Source organism: Solanum verrucosum, unplaced genomic scaffold, assembly GCF_900185275.1.
Source record: "Solanum verrucosum unplaced genomic scaffold, falcon-dt-bn FXZP01000108.1, whole genome shotgun sequence".
NCBI lineage: Eukaryota > Viridiplantae > Streptophyta > Magnoliopsida > Solanales > Solanaceae > Solanum > Solanum verrucosum.
Genome location: NW_026020274.1, coordinates 2,234,598 through 2,260,756, shown reverse-complemented (window position 1 = coordinate 2,260,756; position 26,159 = coordinate 2,234,598). Strand labels below are relative to the sequence as shown.

Here is a 26,159-nt window from a genome sequence, read left to right as displayed (position 1 = left end):
ACACCCCTTCGCTCAACATGGATCAACTCCTGAATATTAATATTATAATATGTACACATTCATTACTTACAAACGTATTTTTATAAAGTACAAACTCTTGAACAAAGAGCAAGATAAAAATATTACGTCAAACATGTGCTTGAAATTTATAAAATAGTTAAGTCTATTATTTACTCTAATACTTAATATTTAGTCATAATCTTATTAATTTGAACTTCCCTACATCCTAATATCAAAGCCACAAAATATTGATTTGCAATATCACCTATGATGATGTAAAATTATAAGCGTCTTTTTTTTCAATATTATTGAAATTCGATTATTTCAAAATTGTGAGCCGTTCAATATGATCACTCCCTAGAAGATTAGCAATTTCACCCGTAGATGAATGTGCCGCTCTGCCGAAAATACGATGCGGCAATCAAAGGAAAAAAGTTGTAAAATTCCAACTCATATTACCAACACACCCGATTCTCTCCTTATACCCTCCTTCTTCCCCACTTCCCCTGTACATTTCACCTTTCTATTAGCACACACACACACCAACCCCCCAACAGAAAAAATTAAACTAATTATCACAATTCTCAACCCACAGATCACAGAAAATTCAACAACACTCATCTATAATTTTCCATTTAATTTTTTCACGAGAATAGTATACTTTAATAATCTTCAAATACTATAAATAATGTCAACCGACACTGACGACGAAGACGAGCTTTTACAGATCGCATTACAGGAGCAAGCACAACGCAATATCAATTACCATAAACCATCTAAGCAACCTTCAAAACCAGTTCGCAACTTCGTTCAGCCGCCGTCGCAGCCCAATTTGAGACCGGGCGGTGGTGCTACGTCGGAGAGGAAGAACCCTAGTGTTGCCGCCGCCGCGATGCAGAAGACTAGTAATAAGAGTAGTAGTCACCAGAGGAAATCTGTGGAGGATGATGATGACTCGGAAATCGAGATGTTGAGTATATCATCTGGTGATGAGGATTCGTCCAAGGATCGCGGGTTTGGGTCGAGGAATCGGGTGGTTAGTGGCGGAGGAAGAGCTGGGCAGGAGGATGATGGATTGTGGGATGGAGGTGAACCTGATTCCTGGAAACGTGTTGATGAATCTGAGGTATGTCTATGTTGACTGATGCTGCTACTGCTCTGTGGACTCATTGTTACTGATGGTTGATATTTGTTTGAGCAAGTCCTCCTAGATTCCCCGTAATGCCAGGGCCTTTCCAGTACTGATAATTTTTGAGGAACTGTTCATTTTTAGTTCTTCTCTTTTAAAGTAGAACCTATAAGGAAAAAGGTGCACACTTTGCTGAATTAGTGCTTGCACTGAATCAATGCCTGCGCCTAACTTATTAGTAACTCTGTTTTAAGTATACAATAATTTTTTTTGCTTCAATTGATAACCTGTTTGCACATATCTATAGTTGCTTACTATCTATAGTAATGTTCTTTTTATATGTATGTTTACTCTATGGTTGCTCATTTTGCTTCTGAATAATTATTGGAATTCACTTATGCTTGGATTGTTCATCTAGGGGAATTAGTCTTTGTTCTTGTGGTCTTGTCATATCAATATGGAGCTCACCGAAACATAATCATAAGGAGCTATATGTATTTGTGTTATTGGTTATTTTGTTATTGGTGTTTCTGTTTCTGCACAATTATTGATTATTAAACATGCTTGAATAGATAAAGAGATTCATAGATTGAATATCGTGCAGCTAAGACGCAGGGTTCGTGAGATGAGGGAGGCAAGAGTGGTTGCAACCACTCAAATGCCTGAGCAGGAGAAGACAGCAGTCCCAAAAAAGGATCTTAATAGTTTGCAGTCTTTTCCTCGTGGCATGGAATGCGTCGATCCTCTAAAATTGGGGTACTTCTGCTCTTGGTTAAAAAACTGGCTTCGCAGACTGCTTTCTCTTGATAATTGTGCTAATTGGGATGCTGTTTTCTTGTTGACAGGATAGTTGACAACAGAACATTAAGGTTAATTAGTGAGAACATATCAAGTTCCCCATCTATAGGCGACAGAGATCATTTAGATCCCAATGTTCGAGGTATATACTTCTGCCACCAAATTATTTTGATTCTATAATGCTGTCTTGTCCCTCTTTGTTCATTATTTTCCTTGGACCATATTTGTGGTCAGCTTTATCCGGGAAAAAGGGAGAAAGAATTTTTGTGAGCCCCTTCAAAGTCATTGTTATCAAGTGTGTGTAAATGTAGTGGTAAATATGAAGTTTGAACTCCATTACAAGACTTAGTGGATTGAATGATATGGCATCTCTATGATCCTGTATCTAGTGGATGCTTGTCGTTTCGATAATGGGGACCTTATATGTGATATTCATGAACTTGTGTTGTGATTATCCTTTAGGTCTGTAGTGGTTTACTTATCTCCACTTCCATTCGTTTTTGTGGCATTCTGTAAATCAGGACTCAACTACGTTTTCTAGCGGATTTTTGACAAAGTCTCATTGCCTATGTGATTGAGCCGTAGGGAAATGACTTGTGCTTGTCTACTAGGAAATACACTGCTTTGTAGTGTGAGTAAGCATGTGAAGCTTGGTTTGCTATCATGAAGTTACTTTCAATGTTGTTGCACTGCAATATAATTATGTGCTCTAAGGAGGTATCAAACCAATTAGATAAGCTTAAAGAGATAATGGTGACTGCAGCAAAGAGTTGCTTGACGTACTCATGTGTGAGTTTGTTTTGGACATTGCTCAAAATTGACCTCTATCTTGGTATTTACCAAAGAAAGGGTCCATAATGTAATGTTAAATTTATCAATACCTAATTCCCACGTGATAACTTTTGTAGTGTAAAGTATCTAAGAGATTAATTTTTTGAGAATAACATTTGTATGGTAAATGAGGAACCTACCATCACAATAAGGCTAATTGTAGGACGTTGTAGAAAGAGTTATCAGGTTGTGACTCATTTTTTACTTTACAGTTTAAAGTGATGAATTTTCACTCTTAGGGGTCGTTTGGTGTGAAGGATAATACCCAATAGTCCTGAGATTAAATTATAGTGCCATCTAATTTGTTGTTTGGTTGGCAAGTCCGGGATAACTTATCCCGAGATTAATAATTAGTACTGGGATAAGTTATCCCTCCCCTTGGGTGGTATAGTAATCCTGGGATAACTTATCTCGGGATAAAATAAGTAAATGACAAAAATATCTCTTTAAACCCTTTTTATACATCACTTTTTACATTCATGAAGGGCATTTTTGTAAATAAATAAATTGTTTTTAAAATTTATTATTTTGAATACAACAAACCAAACACTCAATAAAAAATAATCTTATCATAACTTATCCCATCATAACTCATCCCATCATAACTTATTTCATCATAACTAATCCCCAACATAACTTGAATTCAAACCAAATGACTCCTTAGTAATAGATATAGGATGGGGCCTCGTTGTGCCCACAGGAAAGTGCATACATAAATTAGTGCATAATTCTCTAATGATAAGAGGAAAAAAAAGAATGTCTTGTGTATATTTTTCTCTTTACTTGTCACGCCCCAAAACAGAGGGCGGACAAGAACCGTATGAACACATGCTCCACAAATAAGCTATGTCATGCCTGAAGTTATAAGCTTAAAGCGAGCGGAATAACCAAAACATGCTATATATATATATGTAAGCTTTATAGTTATCTAGGCAAAAAATTACAACATGTACTAGTATGTAAAGTAGACAGAATAACAGGTAGACAAATATGGAAGCTCATATGAACCGAATGTCTAATCGAAAGAATTATAAGCATACAAGGAGTAGATATATGATATGGAGCTGTAACACATGCACCAACTTGATAAGTTCATCACATAACATCCAAATAAGCGTTCATTATATATAACACCTATAGTTTGCCTAGGTTAAGTACTTCAACTGTTTCTAATACAAATGATAACGTGAAGGCCTATCAAAGACGATCCAGGTCAACTGTAAGACACGAGTTTCCCAAAAGCTTATCCATATGTTTTTATGCATATAATGTAATTGCGGTCTGATCCAACACCCCTTTGTGGGCTCACTATGATGGTCTGCCGGCAGGCCATATGTGCCATATATTGACTCGAGTCGGGGGCAACTAGTATATGACATTCCAGCTGACTCCAAATGCAAATGATGCCATAAGGGCGGGTATGCCGCAATCTTCAGGATCACTAATGGTCTAGTCTCAACCCTGTGCACGGAATCACGTCGCGCGGGTGTGTTAAGTAAACCTTTCGAATACCCTCCCATCATTAAGGGTAACTTTTGTTATATATTTGCCGTAAAAGCCTATAGAGTGAATCACAAAAAGATCATTAAGCTATCCAAGTAGATTCTCTGTACAACACTTAGTTTCCTTAACATGATACTTAGCTATTCAAGAGCTAGTTCTCTGTTTATCTTATGACTATATGGACAATGCTCTCACATATACAAATGTGACTATACTATGGGCATTTGATTTATTTGTAGCAAGCGTACATAAGTGATTCCTAAGAATTTCAAGTAAGGACACTTATGGTCATACAAAATACCTAAGTTGCTCGGACTCTTCACTTTTGGTGCCGCACCCCTGTCGACACGACATGGGTGTGTGTGGGGGGGATCCATGTCCGATTTGGTCAACCTATTTTGGGTACTTTGACCAAAATCAATAGGGAAAATCGAGACAATTTTAATGATTTCTATAGACAATACGAAAGTTAAGGTGAGATTGAAGAAAATAGAATACCTTTTATATAAATATTTCTATGTCACCTTGTTTCCTTTAATCTCCTTCCAGAATTCTCCTCAAGTTCTCTACATAATATCTCATAATTTAGGTTTTATAATTCTATTTTAGATATTTTTATTATTTTTAGGCGAATCCCCGCACCCATATCCATACATGGATCCATATCCCTGGATCTTAAAAATTAGATCATAAGGATCCAACCTCTAGATCCGCACCCGTATCGGACTCCCGCACCTGTGTCCGAGCAACTTAGCAGAATACTATGAGAACTCAACTTAAATTGAGCAATATGGATACTTGTAAGCTTTGATGATTAGATAAGGGAATGACATGTAAACAGAATGGATATTTTATCCCCATATCCCACGCAAGTTATTGACTTTTTTAAACGAAACATGTGGTAGAAGAATGTGTTATGTATATTTTTCTCTCTAAGCTTTTTTTTATTACCGAGAAATCCCTGGTACAGACACCTGATAGGCTGTCTAATTAACCAATATTTCGGAAAGCGTTAAAACTCAATCTATTCAAAAGATAACCAAGGAATCCCCGAGAGCCAGGTGGCGCACGGTTCAAAACCCAGTGGATAATTGGCACATCCCTTTACCCTTCCCCTTAAATACTAGGCTTTTGTCTGTGGTGGAGTTCAAACCTGTGACATACGTCTAACCCACACATTGTGCGCTGTGCTCTTACCCTCTTACCACTAGATCAAAGCCCTAGGGGCATACTTTTTCTCTCTACACTCGTCGATTATGTTTAATCGAATGTTCAGTCTATGTCACCTATCCCTTTCCTATTCTTCTGCACTTGTTTTCTAACAAGTTCATATCTAATCTTGCAGAGAGGTTGAATTACTTCTCTGAGAAATTCGACCCGAAGTTGTTTCTCCGTCGAATTCACCAAGACACCAGCGCGTCTGAGTTAGAATCAGGTGCTCTTGCTGTGAAGACTGATCTTAAAGGACGTACCCTGCAGAAAAAACAGTTGGTTAAAGAAAATTTTGACTGCTTTGTGTCCTGCAAAACAACAATTGATGGTGAGCTACACGTCCTGTAGGATTTTGGTTGTTACTTTCATTTATGATAGGAACTTTTAGTTTGTCATCAATGTTTTTGTTGTAGATATTGATTCGAAGTTAAGGCGGATTGAGGAAGACCCTGAAGGTTCTGGAACTTCTCACTTATTTAATTGTATTGAAGGAGTCAGTTCAATTGCTAATCGTGCTTTTGGGCCACTATTTGAAAGACAAGTAGGTAGCGTGTTCTTTATTTCTTTATGGATACTTCTAGTAAATTTTTTGATCTGTGAGTGGTTTTTTTACTTCTGTTGCCTTTTTTTTTTAACCTTCTGTGAGTGTAATCATTATTGTGCAGGCTCAAGCTGAGAAAATAAGATCTGTTCAAGGAATGCTGCAAAGGTTCCGAACACTATTTAACTTGCCCAGCACAATTCGTCATAGCATTAGTACTGGTGAATATGACCTTGCTGTCAGGGAGTACAGGAAAGCAAAGTCAATCGTTCTTCCTTCTCATGTATGGATGACCTAGTTAATGCTGTAAATTAACATATGCTTTGTGTTGAATGCATTATCCTCCACATGACAATGGTATATAGAGTTTTGATGTGTTCATTTGTACACATGCCCCTCTGTGGTTAGCCTTTTCCTTGACTTGTTAATTGGTTTTATAGTCGTTATACTTTGTGCTACCAGTTTGATTATGCTTGGATCCTATCATAATATATTGTAGTCTAGGGATGCTTTGCAGAAGCTTCTCCTATTTAAGCAATAGATGATTTTGCTTTTTCCCTAACAATTTGTTTAATGAACAGATGTGATCACGTCCTTGATGCTTTGTTAATGACACATTGTATTTAATTATTAAGAAAAGTATTTTAGGTGCTTTAGACATCCTCTGCATCTGAAGGTGTTCTGATTAGTCAAGCTGATTAACACTTTTCATGGCCTAGTTTTGATTTTGTTATTGTCAGGCGCAATTTGACATTGTTATAACTTATATGCTCCTTGGCATGTTGGGGCAATAATTGACTGATGCTTAATCCTTTTTGGTCGTGTCTGACCTGAATTGAGTACTTGTTCGCATTTCTTCATAGTTTTTGCCTTACCTGTGTTACTCACTCTTGATTGAATGTCCTTCCTTCAGGTTGGAATTTTGAAGCGTGTACTTGAGGAGGTTGAAAGAGTTATGCAAGAATTTAAAGGCAAGCTTTACAAGTCTCTGGAAGATCCTCAGATTGACCTAACAAATGTAAGTTACAGTTACCAACATTAAAAAGCTAAGTTGTGCGGACTATTCACTTTTGATGCCATGTCGGATTCTTCAAAAATACACCACTTTTTAAGAATCCAACATGCACCCGTTGGCATTTTTGAAGAGTCTGAGCAAACATGATTAAAAAGTTAAAAATCATGATCGGTGCATGATTAGGACATTACGGTAGACTGTTTGGTTCTCTAGAAGTCCACAAGGAAGGCTCTCTAATACTGTATACACTTGAATTGTTGAAAGGCTAAAGATCTCAAAACTCTTCTCCAGCTATACTTGAAAATATGAAATAATATCCTGAGCTTTCTAATGAAGTGGGTGAGAACCATGAGGTCTCATTACACTAGGTGATTTCTTCCCATCTGTTCCAGCCTTTGTGGATAGAGTTACCTGATACTTGTTGGTGGGAGGTGACAAGTATCCTTTGGAATTAGACGAAGTGCGCTCAAGCTGGCCTGAACTGCACGGTTATAATTAAAAAAATAAAAAATCCTGAACTTTCAATATGTAGATTTGGAAATTGTCCTTGGACCTTCCAACTAACTTTGCTAATCCTCCCCTTTCTATCAGACATCTTTTGTTTTAGTAACCAGTCAGCTATTGAAGCCATTCTATTTGACTACTTATCTCATACCCATTTGATCTACCTATTTTGGGATAAATGGAGATCACATATTACTAAAAGGGATAACCTACGAGAGGTATACACCATTAGACTCTAATGCAAGAAACCTATTTGTCATCTGCAAGAATGCATTGTATCACTCTCCAGTTGTGTCTAGCCTAGTGTTATCAAAAGCAAAAAGCGCAAAAAGGTCTAAAAGGTTTGTTGGAGTGATAAGCGCAAATAAAATGTGCGCTTTAATGGAAAACGGGGCACCTGGAGAAAAAACACAAAATACGTGTTTTGTCCAAGGTTAATAATTATATGCATGAAAACAAATATATGGACAAAGATATTGAGTTTTTTTTTTTTAATTCTCAAAAAAAAAAAAAGAAATTGAGTTTTTCTTACGATTAAGCGAAATATCATTTCTTTAGTGTTGCCTCTTCAGGAAACACTTCACCTTGGAACCTTGACAGCAGACACTGAAGTGCACATTAAGCAGGGCTAGTGTTCAACATGTTTTGTGCCTCGCTTCAGAGCTTAAGCGTGTTTTTAGCACGCCTTTGACAGCACTGGTCTTGCCTAGTTAATACTTGTTTTTTCTTGTTAATAGTAAGTTGTGATAGGAGCGAAATGCCTCAAACATTTCCTGTTATATAGTGTCTTATGTTCACAATGATTTAGGGTAATTGTGTACTGTCGCGGGACTTGATTGGGGTTCTTTTATAAAATTGTTGGTGTCTTATAATTGTATATAACTGGTTTATACACTGAGTGAGCTTCCTTAGCTGTAAATAGCTTTCCCTAAACTCTCTCTGGCCTCAGAAAACTTCTTGGAATCGGTGTAGGGATGGTAACAGGGCAGGGCAGGATAAGTCATTTGGGGGGTGGGGTGATCTTTCAGTTACTGTTGTATCCAGTGAGATGTTCGAACTTCAAACTGTGTATAGTAGACTCAAAAGATTTATGGCTTGTTCTTTTTATAGTAGATTGACGACATGTGCTGGAAACCATTTGTTCACTTTTTAACTTTTTTTTTTTTTAAAAAAAAGACGTTTTGTTCCTTTTTATCTCTAACATATTTTCATACACTTCTATAGAAATTAAAAATCCAGCATTAATTTACGAAGCAGAGGATGTAAATATGAATAAATAAAGGAACTTAACTGCTTGAAGAGTTCTCCAATTCGATGGCGTCTCAACGTTCTCCTGGTGCTCACCCCCTTTGAGAAGTATGTAAAAGGCTCATGGCATAAACTATCCTTGTCGTTTTTCCCAGCTTGATAAAAAAAGAGTTCGTATTATTTAGGAAGATGGACTCCAGGATTACTCTGTCATACAAATCCTCGAGATATTCTTTCAACTGAAGAATATGAAACACTGCCTTGTCATTTTGCTGGGTATATATTTTCTGTTTTTCATTGTGAGATGCGAAAATCTGAACACAGTAAAAAATAAAGAGCAGAAAAAAGTAACAAGGAAGTACAAATTAAAAGAAAACCAAATGCAAATAACAACAGTGGTAAGAACATTGTTTGGAGTCAGCAAAGTTAGAGTTAAACAGCCTCAAATTACAATTTGTTGAGGGGTTCATATGTCCCATATAAAGAGCTTGAGTGTATGTTGTCTATTACAAATTGTCGTCTATCAGATGTCTTAAATGAGTAGACAAGTAGCCTGATAAATTGATGGCAGTCTGCAGTGTCGATGAAACTGCTTTTTTGCAGTGTGATAAATGAACTTCCAGACAAATGGTTGGATATCTCACTATATATATGAAGATAAAATGTAATACTCCAGCTCAAAAAGGGTGAAGTGCTTATATCAATGCGTGTCAGTTCTTAATTATCAGATTACTGAGGGTAAACCAAACAGTTCCGATCAATGTCTTCCTTGCAATTTTTTTTTACTTGATTGCACTTGAATTATGCCCTGTGCATTTGTGTGCAACCATCTAACAGACACTTTAGATTGTAATGTTCAAGAAAAATTTAAAATATTTTCCTATAAATACTTGCTACTCATATTTGACTTATAATGCTTTATGCAGCTTGAAAATAATGTGAGACTCTTGTTGGAGTTGGAACCCGAATCAGATCCCGTATGGCACTATTTGAATATACAGGTGAGGACTCTAAGGTCCAACAACTCTTTCTATTGTTGTTCTTTGTTTTTTTTTTTTGAAAATAATTTTTATTAAACATATAACCTAATGACACTAACAATAGAAACAAAAGATCGACAAAATAGGATATAATATTACTTCATGAGGTGTTTTATACCAACTGGTAACTCCACTATGAGTTTTGTATGCTTCATCCATTGATTGAACTCATAGTTGTTTGATGTCTCTTTAACTTTTGATAGAACCCACTGTTTAAATCTAATAGGGTCCATGTTGATTTATTGACGGTATGAGTGGTCTCCTTAGGTGATATTGGACAATTCTTACCTCATAATCAAGCTTTCCGGATTGGCTCCAGGGCTTTGGTCTAGTGGTAAGGTTGTAACGTGTGATGAGTGGGTTAGGCATATATCACAAGTTCGAATTCTGCAACAGATATAAACTTGATAGTTAAGTGGAGAAGGGTAAAAGTGGGGGATCATTATCTACCAAATTTTGAACCACGTGCCACTAGTTCTCAGGGATTTCTCTCTTATAAAGAAAGAACAAGCTTATTTGATTGAGTTAGGCTCAAGGTCTATTTTTTAAAAACATAGTATGAGTCAAACCCTTCCATATTCTTGGTTTATGTGATGTTGGGTTCTCATGTTATGTAGTCCACACTCCTGATGTCCAATCTTGGGTGTGTGGAATGGGGTCGTTAGAATCACAGAAGGTGCCAACTGCTGTCTCCTTATATGGTCTTAGCCAGCTTTGGATTAGTTAGATCAAGGTTCATTTTCTTTACATAGTATTGGAGTAAAACCTATTCATATTCTTTGTTTGCTCAATGTTAGGGCTCCATGCTATATTTTCCATGCTCTAGATGTCTAGGCTGAGAGGAGTGTTAGGATATCCTACATTGGTTGATGGGTTAGGTGGTTGTCTCCTTAAATAGTCTTAGACAATTTTCACTTGATGAACTAGCTTTTGGGGTTGGCGTTAGGGCCAATGTCCAGTTTCTTAACCTAACACCCCTTCTCCACACACTCTAGATGTTTAGGCCTGGTCATGCGTGAGGAGGGTGGGAAAGATGTCATGATGTCCTACATTGGTTGATGGAATAGGTGGTTATCTCCTTAGATAGCCTTGGACTATCCTCACCTCATGAGTTGGCTTTTGGGTTAAGTTAGGGCCAATGTCTGTTTTCTAACCTAACACTCCTTCCGTCGCACGCTTAGACCTAGACATGTGGAGCATCCACAATATAATATGCGGGCCCAACATTAAGTGAATCAAGAATAAGGATGAGTTTGACTTTGGTAGCATGTACAAAAACAGACTAGGCCCAACTCAATTTCAAAAGGTAAATCATGACGTGAGTATTGCCCAGGACATTATAACAAAACCCGTTGTAGCGATATGTAATCTGCCACATACTAGAAACATTAGATTAATCACAATGTCTTAATAGATCATAGCTAATTAGTCTTTAGCTTTTCATGACTGGTCATAAGAAAGATCATAGAGAAAAATGTCCAAGCCTTAGTGGATAGAGTTACCCGACACTTGTGCTGGTGGGAGGTAGCAGGTACCCGGGGAATTAATCGAGGTGCAGGTAAGTTGATCCAAGCACCACGGTTTTTGTAAAGAACAAAGAAAGACCATAGAGAAAAGTTGAAACCTAAAATATATCTCCAGATCAGCAAGAAAATGGAGAATTTTGGAAGCAATTATCAAATAAGAGTAAGAAGAGAGACCTGTTGTTGGAGATAGATCGCAACACTGTTGGAAACTCATAACTTGTTTTCATTTTTTGACTGCATACACTTTTCGTTTCATCGTATCTTTGCTAATTTTACTTGTTGCAGAGTTTAGGATATTAGTTCTGAAAATATATTCCTTGTGAAAATGAAAAAAATTGAAAATATATTATATTACTTCCTCCGTTTCAATTTGTCTTAGTTTAGTATAGTATAAAAGTTGAGAATTTTAATTCTTAAAAGTTGTGAAAGTTCCTTCTCAAAAAAGAAGAAGAAAGAAGTAGTGAAAGTTGTATAGAATAATTTTAGTGATGAATGGAGGCGGACATTTTAGAACATCCCCCACAATGCTGTACGAAGTGGGAAGGAGAGAGTATTAATGTAGTATGTTTGTTATTTTTTGTGAATGCTGCAGCGTCACATGTACATTACTTTGATCGGTAGAGAACATTAGTTATCTGAAAAAGGTTGGGGATATGGTGGGGTGGGGGGTAGCAGTTTTTGCCTTCTATTACTCCTGTAAATACTGGTTTCACAGCCTTTTTTGTGATTTAATATAAGCTGTTACCTTTGTAAAAAAAAAAAGGTTTTGGGGGTTGCATGTACATCATGTACTATGAGAAACAAAATTTGGGTTTTGATTGCTGTAGTTCGATAAAAACAGAAAATCCATGGTTGGTTGTGAAACCCTCTCTCTTCTGCATAGAGGATATTTGGCACTTTGTTCTCCTTAATCGAGGCGAATGATATGGTAATTATTTCCTTATTTCATGATGGGATGCAAATTCTGCAATGTCCTCTTTGTTGTCCATTTGACAGAACCACAGAATCCGAGGTTTGCTTGAGAAATGCACTTTGGATCATGAAGCAAGAATGGAAAATTTTCGGACTGAGATGCGTGAAAGAGCTTTATCTGATGCAAAATGGAGGCATATTCAGCAAGATTTGAACAATACTGTAAGCCCAACTGTGTTTTGTAAAAAAAACATTGATAATTAACTGTACTTTAAACTAATGTACTAATTTTTGTCCCAAATGATCATCAGCCAGATGCTGATTACTCTGATTCTATTGAAAATACATATCTGACGGGTGATTCACAACAAGTGGAATTTACTGGTGAAAAGGTTGATGCTCTCAGAGGAAGTTATATAAGGAGGTTGACTGCTGTAATTATCTATCATGTACCTGCCTTTTGGAGAGTAGCTGTTGCAGTTCTCAGTGGGAAATTCGCGAAGGTAATTAATTAACCTACCCAGTATACTTTATATAGGCTGGTGCAAAACCGAGGATATGTAAACAAATATTTTCTGATAATTCACAAATTTAATGAGGGCCCGAGAGCTTTTGTTGTGTTTTTTGGCTGGTTCAGTCTCGGAAAAAAAGCAGCTAAATTTGCATCTTGCCCTTGTTTTTTTTGGGGGCTGTAAATCTATTTTTCACAAAAAAGAAGAAAATAATAATAAGGAAAAATTACTGAAATACATGTCTTATGTTTCCTTATTTCTAATATTCCCTTCTATTTCTAATAACCTCTAAAATCCTTTATTTCTCTCCTAATTCTAAATTATTTTATAATGTATCCGAGCTAGTTTTTAATGTATCCAAACTAGTTTTTAATGTATCCGAGCTACATATTATGTATCCGGTTTATTTTATAATGTATCCGAGCTACATATTATGTATCCGGTTTGTTTTACTTTTTCAGGGATTAATGTAATTACAAACTAAATAGGGATAGATTGTAATTTCATATTAAAACTATGTGATTCCTAAAATTTATACAAATAATAATAGTAATAATAATAATAATAATAATAATAATAGTAATAATAATAATGATAATGATAATGATGATGATGATGATGATGATGATGATGATGACGATGATGATGATGATAGTAGAAACATAATTACTGACTATCTTTTGCTAATCTGTTTACTTGATTTGCACAGTTATCGAGTCTTGGAAGAGTAACACATTTTAAAATACATTTTTTAGTATTAGGTTTAGAAGTAATTCTCGTATTTTTCCTTCCCAATGTTAACCAGGTCAGTTGATTTTACAAGTTTCTGATTAAGCTCTTGATTGTCTAAGAGTAGAGAAAATGCATGGAGATTGAAAGCAGCCAGTTAAGAAGTGCTCTGCTAATATAAACCTTCTGCGCCGAGATCTGGGCTTTAGTCACTTGTTGTAGTGGTGACAAAGATTAAATGCTTTGTGTTAACATTGACTAATAGAACCATAATTCTTTGTAATCTCTGATTCTCTGTAGATGTGAAGTAATGTTTTTTGCATTACATGGAAGTTGAAAGCATTTGACAGCATCCACTTCACTGGTTTGATATTTAGAGTTATCTACATGACAGAGTAACATCTGTATCTGCCCTTTGTGTATATTTACTCTTGTTAAGTTAAAACATGTCAAAACCCAATTTGATAGACAGAAAGAAGAAGCATTTTCTTTCTTTAGATGCTATTTCAGAATTAAAGATTCTCCCGCTGTCTCAAAAGAATTTGGTGGTCAGATTACAGGGATGAACTTATTTAATTCTCAGTGTGAATATGGACATCGATCTCTTAAAATATTTGCCCAGTTGAAAACTAAATAAAAGGTACTCTAAATGACAATTTTTATAGTCAAATAGTTATAAGCTTTTTGGATAAGAGCGTAGTCAATGAAATAACTCTGATTCCCCGAAGATGAAGTTTGTTACTGTCCTGCACTATCTTTATATTGGGTTTTGCTGGTGTCTGAATTTTTTTGCTTACTGATTGAAAAAAAATAATCTTGCCCCTCAATTAGTGATTGTGCCACTTTTTTTTCTGGGTCAAGTAAATGTATTATCATTCAATCATATACAAGGGGTATACCATGGAGTGCCAAATCACCTAAGCATGTCTCACCAGAGTCTCATTCTCATAATCAACCGCAATGTAGAAGAAGATGATCCATGTCCTCGCCTGCCTCCTTACACATGAAAGACCTACTGACATAGAAAACCTTCTGCTTTCTAAGATTTTTTGTTGTCAAAATCATCCCTCTAGAAGCTAGCTAAGTGAAAAAGCGCATTTTCCTCGGAACCTTTGGAATCCTTACTACGGCATGGAAAAACATGCTCCTCCCTAACCAAAAGTTTCTCGTAGGAAAACTTCACAGAAAACACTCCATTATTCCCCAGGCCCCACCACCGCACATCAGGATTGTGCCATTATCCTTGGGATGACACATTCAAGGTGAAGCAGTTATAAAGTTTGGTTCCCGTAACTTTTCATTTCCTTTAAAATCTGGCATTAATGGTTCTTACATGCTGTTCTACAGTCATGGTGTCAAAAGTAACTCTGATCTCTCGATGAATGAGAATTGCCCGTTTATAGGAACATTAACATGATACTGAAACAAGTAGAAACACGATCATAAGAATTTGGAAGATGATACCTGTGGCTAATTTTTGGAGTATCTGGAATGAAAGAAATAGGAGATGCTTTGATGGAATATCAACTCACCTGCCAGTCTCTGAAAGCTAGTTGTCTTATGTTGTTGTATAGTTGGGTCTATATGTCCCCGATAGATTCCCCTGTTACCCCTCTTGAATTTTATCAGCTCATTAGCTCTCAACTAGATATGTACTGGAGCTGGTAAGTTCTTTTTGCTACTCTACTTTGTAACTATTGTGCATCCACTTGATGACAGCAATGAAATTATTTACTTCATAAAAAAGAAAAGTTGGAAAAGATCTTTTGAGCTATTTCCTTTTTGGGGTTTGAAATAGATGCGCTAGATATCTTTATCACAAGGTGGGGGGGGGGGTGTGTGTGTGTGTGTGTATGGTTGAAGTCGTTAGCTGTTGCAATTATGTAGTCTTTAGGGATGTGCTCATTTTTAACTATAGTTTAGTCTTTAGGCTGTTCTCATTTTTTCTCTCACTAGTGGAAACCAATAAATTTTGCTCAACTTAATGACATTAGCTGACCTAGATGTTAATAGAAATATCCATTACTTTTGCTATAGTTGATCATGAATAGTTCTTATTGGGATCGTTGGTCTGGTCAAGGTGTCTACCAGATACCTTCTTGCTTGTTTGTTAGTATGTTTCCTCTATTGCTTACAAGAAGAATCTTGCATTTGTCTTGCAACTCAATGATTGAAGCAGTGCTGCTACTTTTCTGAGCTGTTCCTATTTCTTTTTAAGTAATGAATATTCAAACCCCAAATAGAAGTCTTTCTGCACCAAGAAAGCTTTTTTTTTTTAAAGTGATAATGTGTTTTGATGATAATGTAGCTGTCCTCAATGCATCTTATCACACTCAATTGCATCGTATCTAGCTGTGATAGATACGGATGCTCAGCTTTGACTATTTTTTCAATTACTGTCATATCAGCAACTTCAATTGTTAGCCTCCTGGGAATAGAGGCTAATCTACCATACTCTTTTTTTTTTTTTTGGGGGGGGGGGGGGGGGGGGTTGATAAGTAGCTAATTTAGCACACTCTTTTGTCCTTTAGTAGATACTTCACTCCCATATTTTGTGACCATGGTATAAAAAAGTGCAGCCTCATCTCTCAATTTTTGTTATTTATTTCCATCTGCTAATTGCTTTGATTTCAATGGCCCTTTCTCCTGGTTCTGTAGTCTTCTCAGGTATCCTCTGATTCAAATGTGAATGCCTCTGCGAATAAACGTGAAGAAAAAGTGGGAGATGGGAAGTACTCAAATCATTCTCTTGATGAAGTTGCTGGGATGGTGCGCAGTACTATATCAGCTTATGAATCCAAGGTAAATGTCCAATCTTGATGGTAGGAGATTAAAGTACGGATGGTTATGTTAAGTTTGAGTAGTTGTGTACGTTGTTGTCTTCTATTTATGGTTATAGGAATTGTCCCCACATCCAAATTTGTCCTGCCAAAAAAGAAAAGAATTTGATTGTCACTTTCAAATTTTTGCATTTCAATTAATGAGGATTGAGCCTGGCTGCATATTACTTCTTTTGTTCTGTTAATTTTTGCTGGGGAGGGGTTCTATTGAGGTCACTAATATGTTTTTTCTAGCAGCACGCCAGCACCACACAAAAGACACCTAGAGCATAGATGGAATCCTCTTCGTTTTGAGTTATTTATGGTGACAAATCTAATCATGAATACCACTCCAATTGTACTCCATATCCTTTACTTCTTTTAGATAGTAAATTTACTGTGACAAATCTCATTATGATTAAAACTCCCATTGGAGCTGGGACCTATCAATTTGGCTTTCCTTGTCTACCATAGAAGTGGATCAATTTTTGTTCTAGTTGACCTTTTGTGCTTTGTAGTATGGCCAAGTTATGGTTGAATTTAAATTAAGTTTAGTTCTCACAGCTGTGTTGAGAGAGAATTTACTCATAGGGTGGATAGGATAGAAAGCTTGACCGGAAGTCTTCTTACTGAAAATTTGAAGTAAGAAAACCAAGAAACACAACACGAGTAGTCCACCTCTGTAGTGTACACAGTGAGAAGTACACCTCTATAGTGCTATAGATACACAATGCAAGGATAACCACCTGCTGTTCGAGATGTTACGGATTATTGTCCTGAAAATATCCTTGTTCTCCTTTCCCCTTTTGATGAAAAATGAGTTAATGTGAAACTCAAAATCATAATATCATTAATGATTAAAAAGATACGTATCTCAGATATAATCAAAATAAAAGAACTTCCAGGTGAGGAAGCAAATTCTTATCGCCACAGCATGAAATCCCTTGAATCCAAACAGATCCTCTGTCTTATGATGTATATGTTTAACAACCACTTAAGCTCTTCTCTTAAGTTTGTTGTCTTTGTACCTTTTAAAGTTTTCACATTCTTTAACATTAATAGCAAATTGTACTATTATAGTTGGTCTTTCTGTTATCAATCTCGTTTTGGCATATTCAAGAAAAATATTTGCAGCTAAACTTTGCAATTGATTTGTATGTTTCCGGGGTGAAAGAGGTGTAACATTTTATGATTTCTATTTATGTGTTGCTTCTTCTGTAATGTATCTGAGTATTGAAATAACACTCACAGGTCCAGAATGCATTTGGGGATCTTGAAGAATCAAATATTCTTGGCCCATACATGAGTGATGCCATAAAGGAGATAACCAAAGCATGTCAAGCTTTTGAAGCGAAAGAATCAGCTCCTTCAATTGCTGGTACATAAGTTATTTGAGTTGCTTAGACTATTGTAAATGAGAGGTATCTAAAGATTTTATTTCTTCACACCAGTTGCAGCATTGCGAACACTTCAATGTGAGGTCTCAAAAGTTTACATATTGAGGCTCTGTTCATGGATGCGGTCTACAGTTGAAGAGATATCAAAAGATGAATCCTGGGTCCCAGTATCTATTTTACAAAGGAATAGATCTCCATACACGATTTCTTCATTGCCTTTGGCTTTCTGTTCAATTATCACATCTGCAATGGATCAGATCAATGTGTAAGTTGTAGAGGTTGTTAATACCGTACATATTATACAAAAAAACACTAGTTTCCTATTAGCCCCCTACATATGGCAGTAGGTTGAACAGCCTTGGTTGTTAGATTCTTTCTCATCATGTAACCTGGTTGATGCTTTGACATTTGTTCTTCATTTTTTAAAAATTGTTTTGATATTACTTGTCAAAAAAATGAATAATAAGCTTTGATACTAGGAAGTGATTCAGATTAGAGTTGTAAGACTTTAGGATTAGTACATGACTTAAGAAAGAGTAGATAAGTGATAATTTGCACTTATTTTAGCCTTGGCCTGGATTTGTAAAACATTTACTAGTGCCCCTTGAATGAGGAAACTTGATGGAGTTATCAAACTCTCGTTGCCTTTAGAAGCTATAAGCCCTTAAAAACTCACTTAACCAAAGGTCATTTGTGGCCTTGCATATGAAGTCTGAACTTCGAAACTCAAAATTCTGTCCAAGTTCACTACATTTATACACCACTTTTTTTTTTTATGACCGTGGTGTCTGGGCCAACTTTCGCGCACCTCGACTAGTTCCACGGGATAACTGCCGCCTCCCACCAACAACAGGTACCAGGTAACTCTGTCCACCAATGTTGTGACATTTATACACCACTTTTATACAGGTGAAAACCTTTTATTTTATCAAAAAAATAAATTTTAGCCAAAGGTGCCTCTGACTTACCTTAGGAAGATTTTGTTAGGCTTATTCTTTTGGATAGAAAGGAAATTTCGCTAGTTAGAATAGATGTCACTAAGAAGAGTTTAAGCTGGAGATGACTAATTCTACTTTGTCTGGGATCTCTCGAGGAGGTTATCAAAGGCGAAAAGCACAAAAAAGCTCTAAGGTCCGTTGGGGCTTTAAGTGCAAAAAAGCTCTAAGGTCCATTGGGACTTTAAGCGCAAATAAAGTGTGGCTTTAATGAAAAAAGGCGCGAAGGGAGAAAAAATGCAAATATATTTGTTTAGTTCAAGACTAATAATTATAAACATGAATGAAAAGTATATGAACAAAGATTGAAAAAAGATTAAGATAAAGTGGAATATCAATTGTTTAGTGTCACCTCTTCTGAAGAAGCTCATTGACAAGGAAAAATATGTCACGACACTGAAGCACACATAAAGTGAGGCGAAGAGCTCAACACGTTTTGAGCCTTGCTTGAGGGCTTAAGCACGCCTTTGACAACACTGACTCGAGATAGAGATGTGGCCATATCGAGGTTGCAACCCACTTATTATGTACTAAATTCAAGGTGATTTTAGAATTTACTGGTTCTGCACTCTGTCCCTCTACACCATTCACTGGCAAGTGTCGGCAAGGTGCTATTTCCTTGAACCTTATGTTTTCAGCTATGATCAAGTCTTGGAGTTTAGTAGCTAAAAACCTCATCAGATGAGTGTGAGAGAACAAAATATCCCTTAAATATTCTTGCAAAACAATTACATTGTTAATGTTAGAATTACATAGTTTGTTAAGCTAATGTACCAAGGACTTGAATTTTTCTAGGTCTTCTCAACTGTGATGGAAATTAAGTTCTATATATATATATATCTTGATTTAAGTGGAACATTTTCTTAATAGAAGAGGCTAAGGGAAATTTCTGAGATATGTTGAGGGGTGAGGAAAGGGAATACGAATTTGGTAAAAATATTAGTAACACAATATAGTTGAGTAACAAAGTCTTGTATAAGGAGAAACCAAGAGGATTGTATATTTGTTCGCGTTAGCTGTTATTCAAATTCTAGCAGATGGACGTTGCAGGAAAGGAGTCACCTACTGAAATGTGAAAAAGATGAGATGAAAGCATCTGAGGGCTCAAACTGTGGGAGATGGATACTGCTAATTCTTTAGAATAGAGTTGAGGTGTGTTTGCCTGCTCTTAATGATAGAAAAATCTAATAGAGATGGATGAACCGATGATCCTGGGGTTGCTTTTCCCTTCATGTTTAGAAAGACATGCAAGCTCTTAGCTAAGAGGTTGATCCTCCAACACCTCCCATCTATTTATGTATTGATTGTGTTGCATAGCAGAAAGAACAATATCAAATGGAAGTTAACATAGAGATTTTGTGTTTCCTCAGTGTCTCTTGCACGGCACTTATATCTATGTTCATGCTATGTAAGGGTCCCTTTATCTGATTTGAGTTGTATCTTACCTTACCAATCGATAAGTGTAACATGTCAAAGGCTTATTCGCGTCAATTGCCATTCACTTTAAGCACATCAGCTCCCTATTGGTTAAAAGTTACAAAGAAATCGATCAAAAGGTTGAATTATTCTTGTAAGCAAAGATGAACTCTTCTTGTTCTGAGCTGTATTGACAGTGTATTTTAGGCTGTCAGAGAACTAGTATGTTACTTTTGGTGAGAGTTTCAGCGGGTTCGACCTTGTTCGGTTCTTGCATTTTCATTAGCTGTGCTTTTATCCTTTCCAGAATGATAGAGTCTTTGCAGAATGAGGCCATGAAGTCGGAAGAAATATACGTGCAGTTTCAAGGAATCCAGGAATCTGTTAGACTAGCCTTCTTGAATTGTTTGCTGAATTTTGCTGGTAAGTATGAAGCTGATACCTTAGCATCTCAGTAGCTGAAAAACTTCGAGGGTGATTCAAATTGTTTACCCTGATAATTAGGTCACCTGGAGCAAATTGGAGGTCAGCTTAACCTGAATAAATCCAACAGAGAAAGTCCATATTTTCAGAATGGATATCTTGAACTAGAAGAAAAATCATCTGAACCCCTGCCAGGAAGTATTGTTGATCCGCAGCTACAGCTGCTGATGGTTTTAAGTAATATTGGATATTGTAAAGATGAACTTGCTCGTGACTTGTACTGCAAATACAAACAAATTTGGATGCAGCATAGGTACAAAAGTACTATAAGTTAAAAGCACTTCAATGGTTTCTTTGCTCCAATATATGCTAGAAATTTGGAAAATCCCAGCAACTAAAATTGTGCAAACTAGTAATGCCCTTAGGAACCAACTCTTTTATGCTACTCACCTTGAATCTCATTCTGCATGATGTTAATATAACAAAATAAAATTCTTAAATCTATCTAGCTTAGTTGCTGGGGTTTTCCAAATTTCTAACATATATTGGAATTACAAAATGTGCAAACCAGTAATGCCCATAGACAACTATCTTTTTCTAGGCCTTTTCCCCCTTGACTAGACAACTTTTGTTAAGTTGCCAAATATTAGTCCAAACATCATGTCATTATTATATCTACTTTAGGGGTAAGGATGAAGAGGACAGTGATATCCAAGAGTTGATTATATCTTTCGCAAGGCTTGAAGAGAAGGTCCTTGAACAGTACACTTTTGCAAAGGTATGACTAAGTTCAAGTTGTTTCTGTGCCAAGAATTGTTACCTTATATGAGATTATTCAATTTGGTTATATTGTTTCCGTTGTTCACCTATCATATGGACATCTCACGCCTTCCATTTACTTTAAAACTGTTGTACCAACTTTTACATGGAAGATTCTAAAAAAGAGACGCAACTTTGTGTAGAGAAATTGAGAAATTCTTGAATGAGTAATATTTGCAGTTTGCACCATACATGTCACAAAATGCACATATTATCAATTCTACAGTTATAAGCATCAGGCTTTCATATAAATGGCTTGTTCATGTACCTTTTCAGAATACAACAACATACCCAGCAAGATCCCACAGGTGGGGTCTGATAAGGGTAGAGTGCACGGACCTTACCTAGCCTTCTCAGAATCAAAAGATGTATTGTCCAAATGTTCTTCTACAGTATTTCCAATCCCCTTTCAATAGTATTCCTCATTTTACTTCTCCTGCTTTGATTGCACTTCTTTTGAGCCGAGGGTCTACTGGAAACAGTCTCTCCTACCCCAGAAAGGTAGGGGTAAGCTCTGTGTACATCCTACCCTCCCCAGATTACACTTGTGGGATTACACTGGGTATGTTGTTGTTATCCTCCTTTTCTATAAGGTTAAGGCATTGCTATAAGATGTCTACCTTTTGCTCTGCAGACTTTTTTGTCGGGAGCACACCTGGATACGTTTGTAGAAATTGGCTGAGCTTTGTTGAAACCAATGTTGTTGTATTTTCCTATTATGGTATCTGTCGAATATGGGTCTTCCCCTACTTGTTTGTGATAAAATCTTTGCTACTACTACTAATAAAAAAGAACAAGAACTCTTTGGTGTCATTAAGGACACCCCACCAAATAGCCAATAAGTCGCTATCAACCTCCACCCCTTACCCATTTAATCCCATATAATTGGGACAGGCAGTTAGATGATATATAAGTTGCTCCCTCATGGGGGTGATAAAATATCCCCAAAAGAGAGGAAGATGCAACATTAATATGCTGTGCTTGATATTTGTTGTACATTCTTTAATGAAAGAAATGAAGAATATCCATACTTCTTAGATAATGGTTCCATAATTTGGTGTCTATTTGTCAGACAAATTTGATTAGAACAGCAGCTATAAACTATTTCTTGGATGGTGGAGTACAATGGGGTGCTGCGCCAGCAGTTACGGTGAGAAAAGATGCTTCCCATTAACTTAGTGTGTTTTAACCTTTGAATGTTAAATGACCTTCTATGGCTTGCAGGGTGTGCGAGATGCTACTGTGGAATTGCTACACACTCTAGTAGCTGTACATGCAGAGGTAAAATTTACCGGTTGTTTTATGGGCATATTGTTGCTTTAGAACTATATTTCTGTACCTTTTACGAATGATTGTTTCTTTGCGATCTGGTTTCCTTATTGATTTGGTCTTCTTTGTAATACTGATTTCTCTTCACAGGTCTTCGCTGGTTGTAAGCCTCTACTGGAAAAGACGCTTGGTATACTTGTTGAAGGACTAATAGATACTTTCCTGAGCGTTTTCCATGAAAATCAAGACAAAGATCTTAGAGCATTAGATGCCAATGGCTTTTGCCAGCTTATGCTTGAGGTGAATTTGTAGTCTCTGATTGTTAAGTATATAATGAAAACTAATGATAACATACTAAAGCTAAAACTTGACACTGTTCTGTTGTGATTTTCAGTTAACTTGCACTTCTAGGACACACTTCTGTGCTGTTAAATTTCTGCTATAATGGTTGATGCTTTGCATTTGCTTTTTGAGTGCTTTTGGTTGCGTGAGGTTCTATATTAGTTGTGGCCAAAAGGTTTTGGAACAAGTAGGTAGATTTGATCTCATGTTCATACACTTCTTTCTAATAGTTTGTGGGGCTAAATGTGCAGTTGGATTACTTCGAGACCATATTGAATCCATATTTTACACATGAAGCAAGGGAGTCGCTGAAAACATTACAAGGGGCCCTCTTAGAGAAAGCAACTGAGTGTGCTGCTGATTCTACTGAAACTCCAACTCACAACCGCCGGCCAACACGTGGAAGTGATGATGTATTCCTGGATGACCGGCAGCAAGGGATGACTGTATCACCCGATGACCTGATTGTGAGTAACACTTGCTCTCTATTCAGAGTTTTTTTTTCATATGCTCTTTGCTCACCTTCTAATCATTCGTAAGTATATGAATATTGTTTGTCATTTCTAAATCCACCCTGCAATTTTGCTGCTTTGACTGGCTACAATGCTGTCTGTCACCATACATTCCAATTGTATCTTATTCTTTTTCAGGCTCTTGCCCAGCAGTATAGTTCTGAGTTACTTCAATCTGAACTTGAGAGGAGTAGACTCAATACAGCATGCTTTGTGGAATCAACTCCCCCGGATTCTGTTCCAGAATCAGCAAAGGCAGCATATGCCTCTTTAAGAGGATCTATGGACTCTCCAAGTAGAAGTTTTAGGGGATCACAACATATTGGTTCCCCGAGTTTCTCAAGGCCCAGACGTAGATAAGTTAGTATCATTTCTTTTCTGTCAGTTTTTCTCGTGTAATGTTTGTGCAGTCGTTGTATTTTAGCCGTTCATACATTCTTTTGTCCGAAGGAAGGCACTTTTGCTGATAATGAAATCATCGCCAACCTCATTTGAAATTCATTCATATATATATGTAGAGAATTGAATTTTATTTTTTTTGTCAAAAGACACCATTTCACGGGTTTTATTCAAGTTTTCATTATATACAGTTGAATGAAAATTTTGTATCTTGCATTTTGGATAATTTTCTATTTTCAATCCCACATATTATATAGGTCAAATAACTGGAAGAAACAAGTCATATAATGCAAATTTATAAATGGGTACTAATAAACCAAAGTTTTTTATTTATTTATTATTATTTTCAGTTGGTTGCAATATTAATTTTTGTTTCAGGAGATGACGGAATTATCAATGAATCTCTAACTGTCTAGAAATAATTACGGAAAGAATTAAATAATGAAATAAAGAATATTACAACGTACAATTCCGATTCTTAAATCTCAATTCTTGATGATTACTATGCAATAGTACTAATTTAACTTCAGCACCAATAAATAATCAGAAACTCAATAGCGCAGAAATTAATATTCTATTATAAAATTTTCATTTTTAATTTTTTTTGCGGAAGAAAAATATTAAACAAAGTATTTTTGAGGTTGCAAGTTGATCTGAAATAAATAGTACTATGAATTAGTATTAGAATATATTTGAAGTATGACAACCGAATGATTTTGACTTTTGAATTCCACTTTGACTTTTTATTTGTTAATTTTTTTTTTTTTATTATTATTAGGAGCTGTTACTATCTTGAAAATCAAAATGGCTGCATGGCTTCTTCTGCATCGTGTTTGGAATTTTCTAATTCTATATATTTTACTGCTAGCAAATATTATTTCTGTTTTATGTGTCATATTTTTAAAAATATTTTTTAACATTATGTTATTGTTTTTATTTTGGTAATTTTTTAATTTCAATATTTTACATTACATATCTAAAATTACAAAATTTAAAAGATATTTTAATATATCATACACAATTACACATATTTAGTTCAAGAGTACATTGATTTTAAAATGTTCTTTCCTTTTTAAAATTTCTTAATTATTTATATAAACTGAATTGAAAGGGATAATAAAAATTCATGTTCTCTATATTTTTTTCTTTTTTTACCCCTTTTAAGGAGTTTTCATTTATATTTTTGGACTATCTTATTGTCTTAAACTTATAATCTTAAAATTGAAGGATGAGGATGTCGTGCCCTCACATGTTTCACAAATTTTAGCACTAGAATGTCAAGAAGTACGCCTCAATTGGTGACTTTCAGAAGTCACGGTTAACTCATACACCCTCGTCTCAATTTAAGTAATATCATGTCATTTGATATATATTTTTAAAAAATTATGGTCTAAAAATAAATTTCAAATATTTGTGTGGTTAAAATTTTTTCCTTACAGGTAAATGGAAATTTTAAGTTATAGAAAAAAAATATTCTTTTTAGGATGCACTGGAAAGAAAGGTGTATCACGTAAAGTGAGATAGAGAGATAGGAATTTTCATTGTTTTTACATGTTGCTTCACGTAAGTCCGTCTCAATCCAATATATTCCTGTCATTTCATATTACTTGGTTTATATTAACTTGACATATCCTTTAAAAATACTTTAATTAAATATGTATTTTATTAAGCTAATCATATTAGTGATGCTTTGAAAATTTTAAATTTGTCTACTTTTACTCCCTCCGGACCACTTTTCTTGTCACGTTTCTTTCTACACACCCCGTAAAAAATATTAATAAGTTAAGGTAGTTTGATTAAATTATCTTTATTTATCACTATTTTTATCTATTTAATATTTCTTTCTTTTACGCCACATTAATCTCTTTATATTTATGACTAAGGATAAATGTGAACGCCACATTAATCTCTTTATATTTATGACTAAGGATAAATGTGAAAACAAATTAATAACTAGTTATGACTTGATTTTCTAAAATGAGTATTATTGACCATCTAATTTTAGCATGGAAGACAAGTAAAGTGGTTTGGAGAAAATACTTTTATGTAGTTTTAATACTAAGGATAGAAAGAGAAAAATATAATAAAACTTTCTTAGTTTTTAAAATTAAATAAATAAAATGAAATCTCAATTTTTTATATAAGTATCAAGTAATACGGAACGTAGGAAATAATAATTTATACATAGATATTTAATTTCATGGAAAAATAACCCCCCACCCCACCCCATTTTTTTTCCCACTAATTCAAAACTTTTGACAAGCTGAT

General features: G+C 35.7%; 1 protein-coding gene across 1 annotated transcript; it reads left to right on the top strand.

The window, feature by feature from the left end:
- The first annotated feature begins 557 nt into the window (after positions 1–557).
- Positions 558–24,060, top strand: LOC125833939 (exocyst complex component SEC5A-like). The gene is made up of 21 exons (XM_049513104.1): positions 558–1,126; positions 1,734–1,885; positions 1,975–2,069; positions 5,607–5,801; positions 5,887–6,014; positions 6,139–6,297; positions 6,928–7,032; positions 9,708–9,782; positions 12,344–12,481; positions 12,571–12,762; positions 16,159–16,302; positions 17,571–17,697; positions 17,771–17,981; positions 20,435–20,550; positions 20,632–20,863; positions 21,235–21,328; positions 22,442–22,519; positions 22,594–22,650; positions 22,789–22,938; positions 23,232–23,447; positions 23,631–24,060. Exons 1-21 carry the CDS (start codon positions 689–691, stop codon positions 23,850–23,852), a joined length of 3,324 nt encoding a protein of 1,107 aa, XP_049369061.1. The 5' UTR covers positions 558–688; the 3' UTR covers positions 23,853–24,060.
- Positions 24,061–26,159: the final 2,099 nt, after the last annotated feature.

Coding starts and splice junctions, on each gene's coding strand:
- LOC125833939 (XM_049513104.1), top strand. CDS start 689: ATGTCAACCGACACTGACGACGAAGACGAGCTTTTACAGATCGCATTA. Junction 7,033..9,707: donor CTCAGATTGACCTAACAAAT/GTAAGTTACAGT, acceptor TGCTTTATGCAG/CTTGAAAATAATGTGAGACT. Junction 16,303..17,570: donor TATCAGCTTATGAATCCAAG/GTAAATGTCCAA, acceptor TAACACTCACAG/GTCCAGAATGCATTTGGGGA.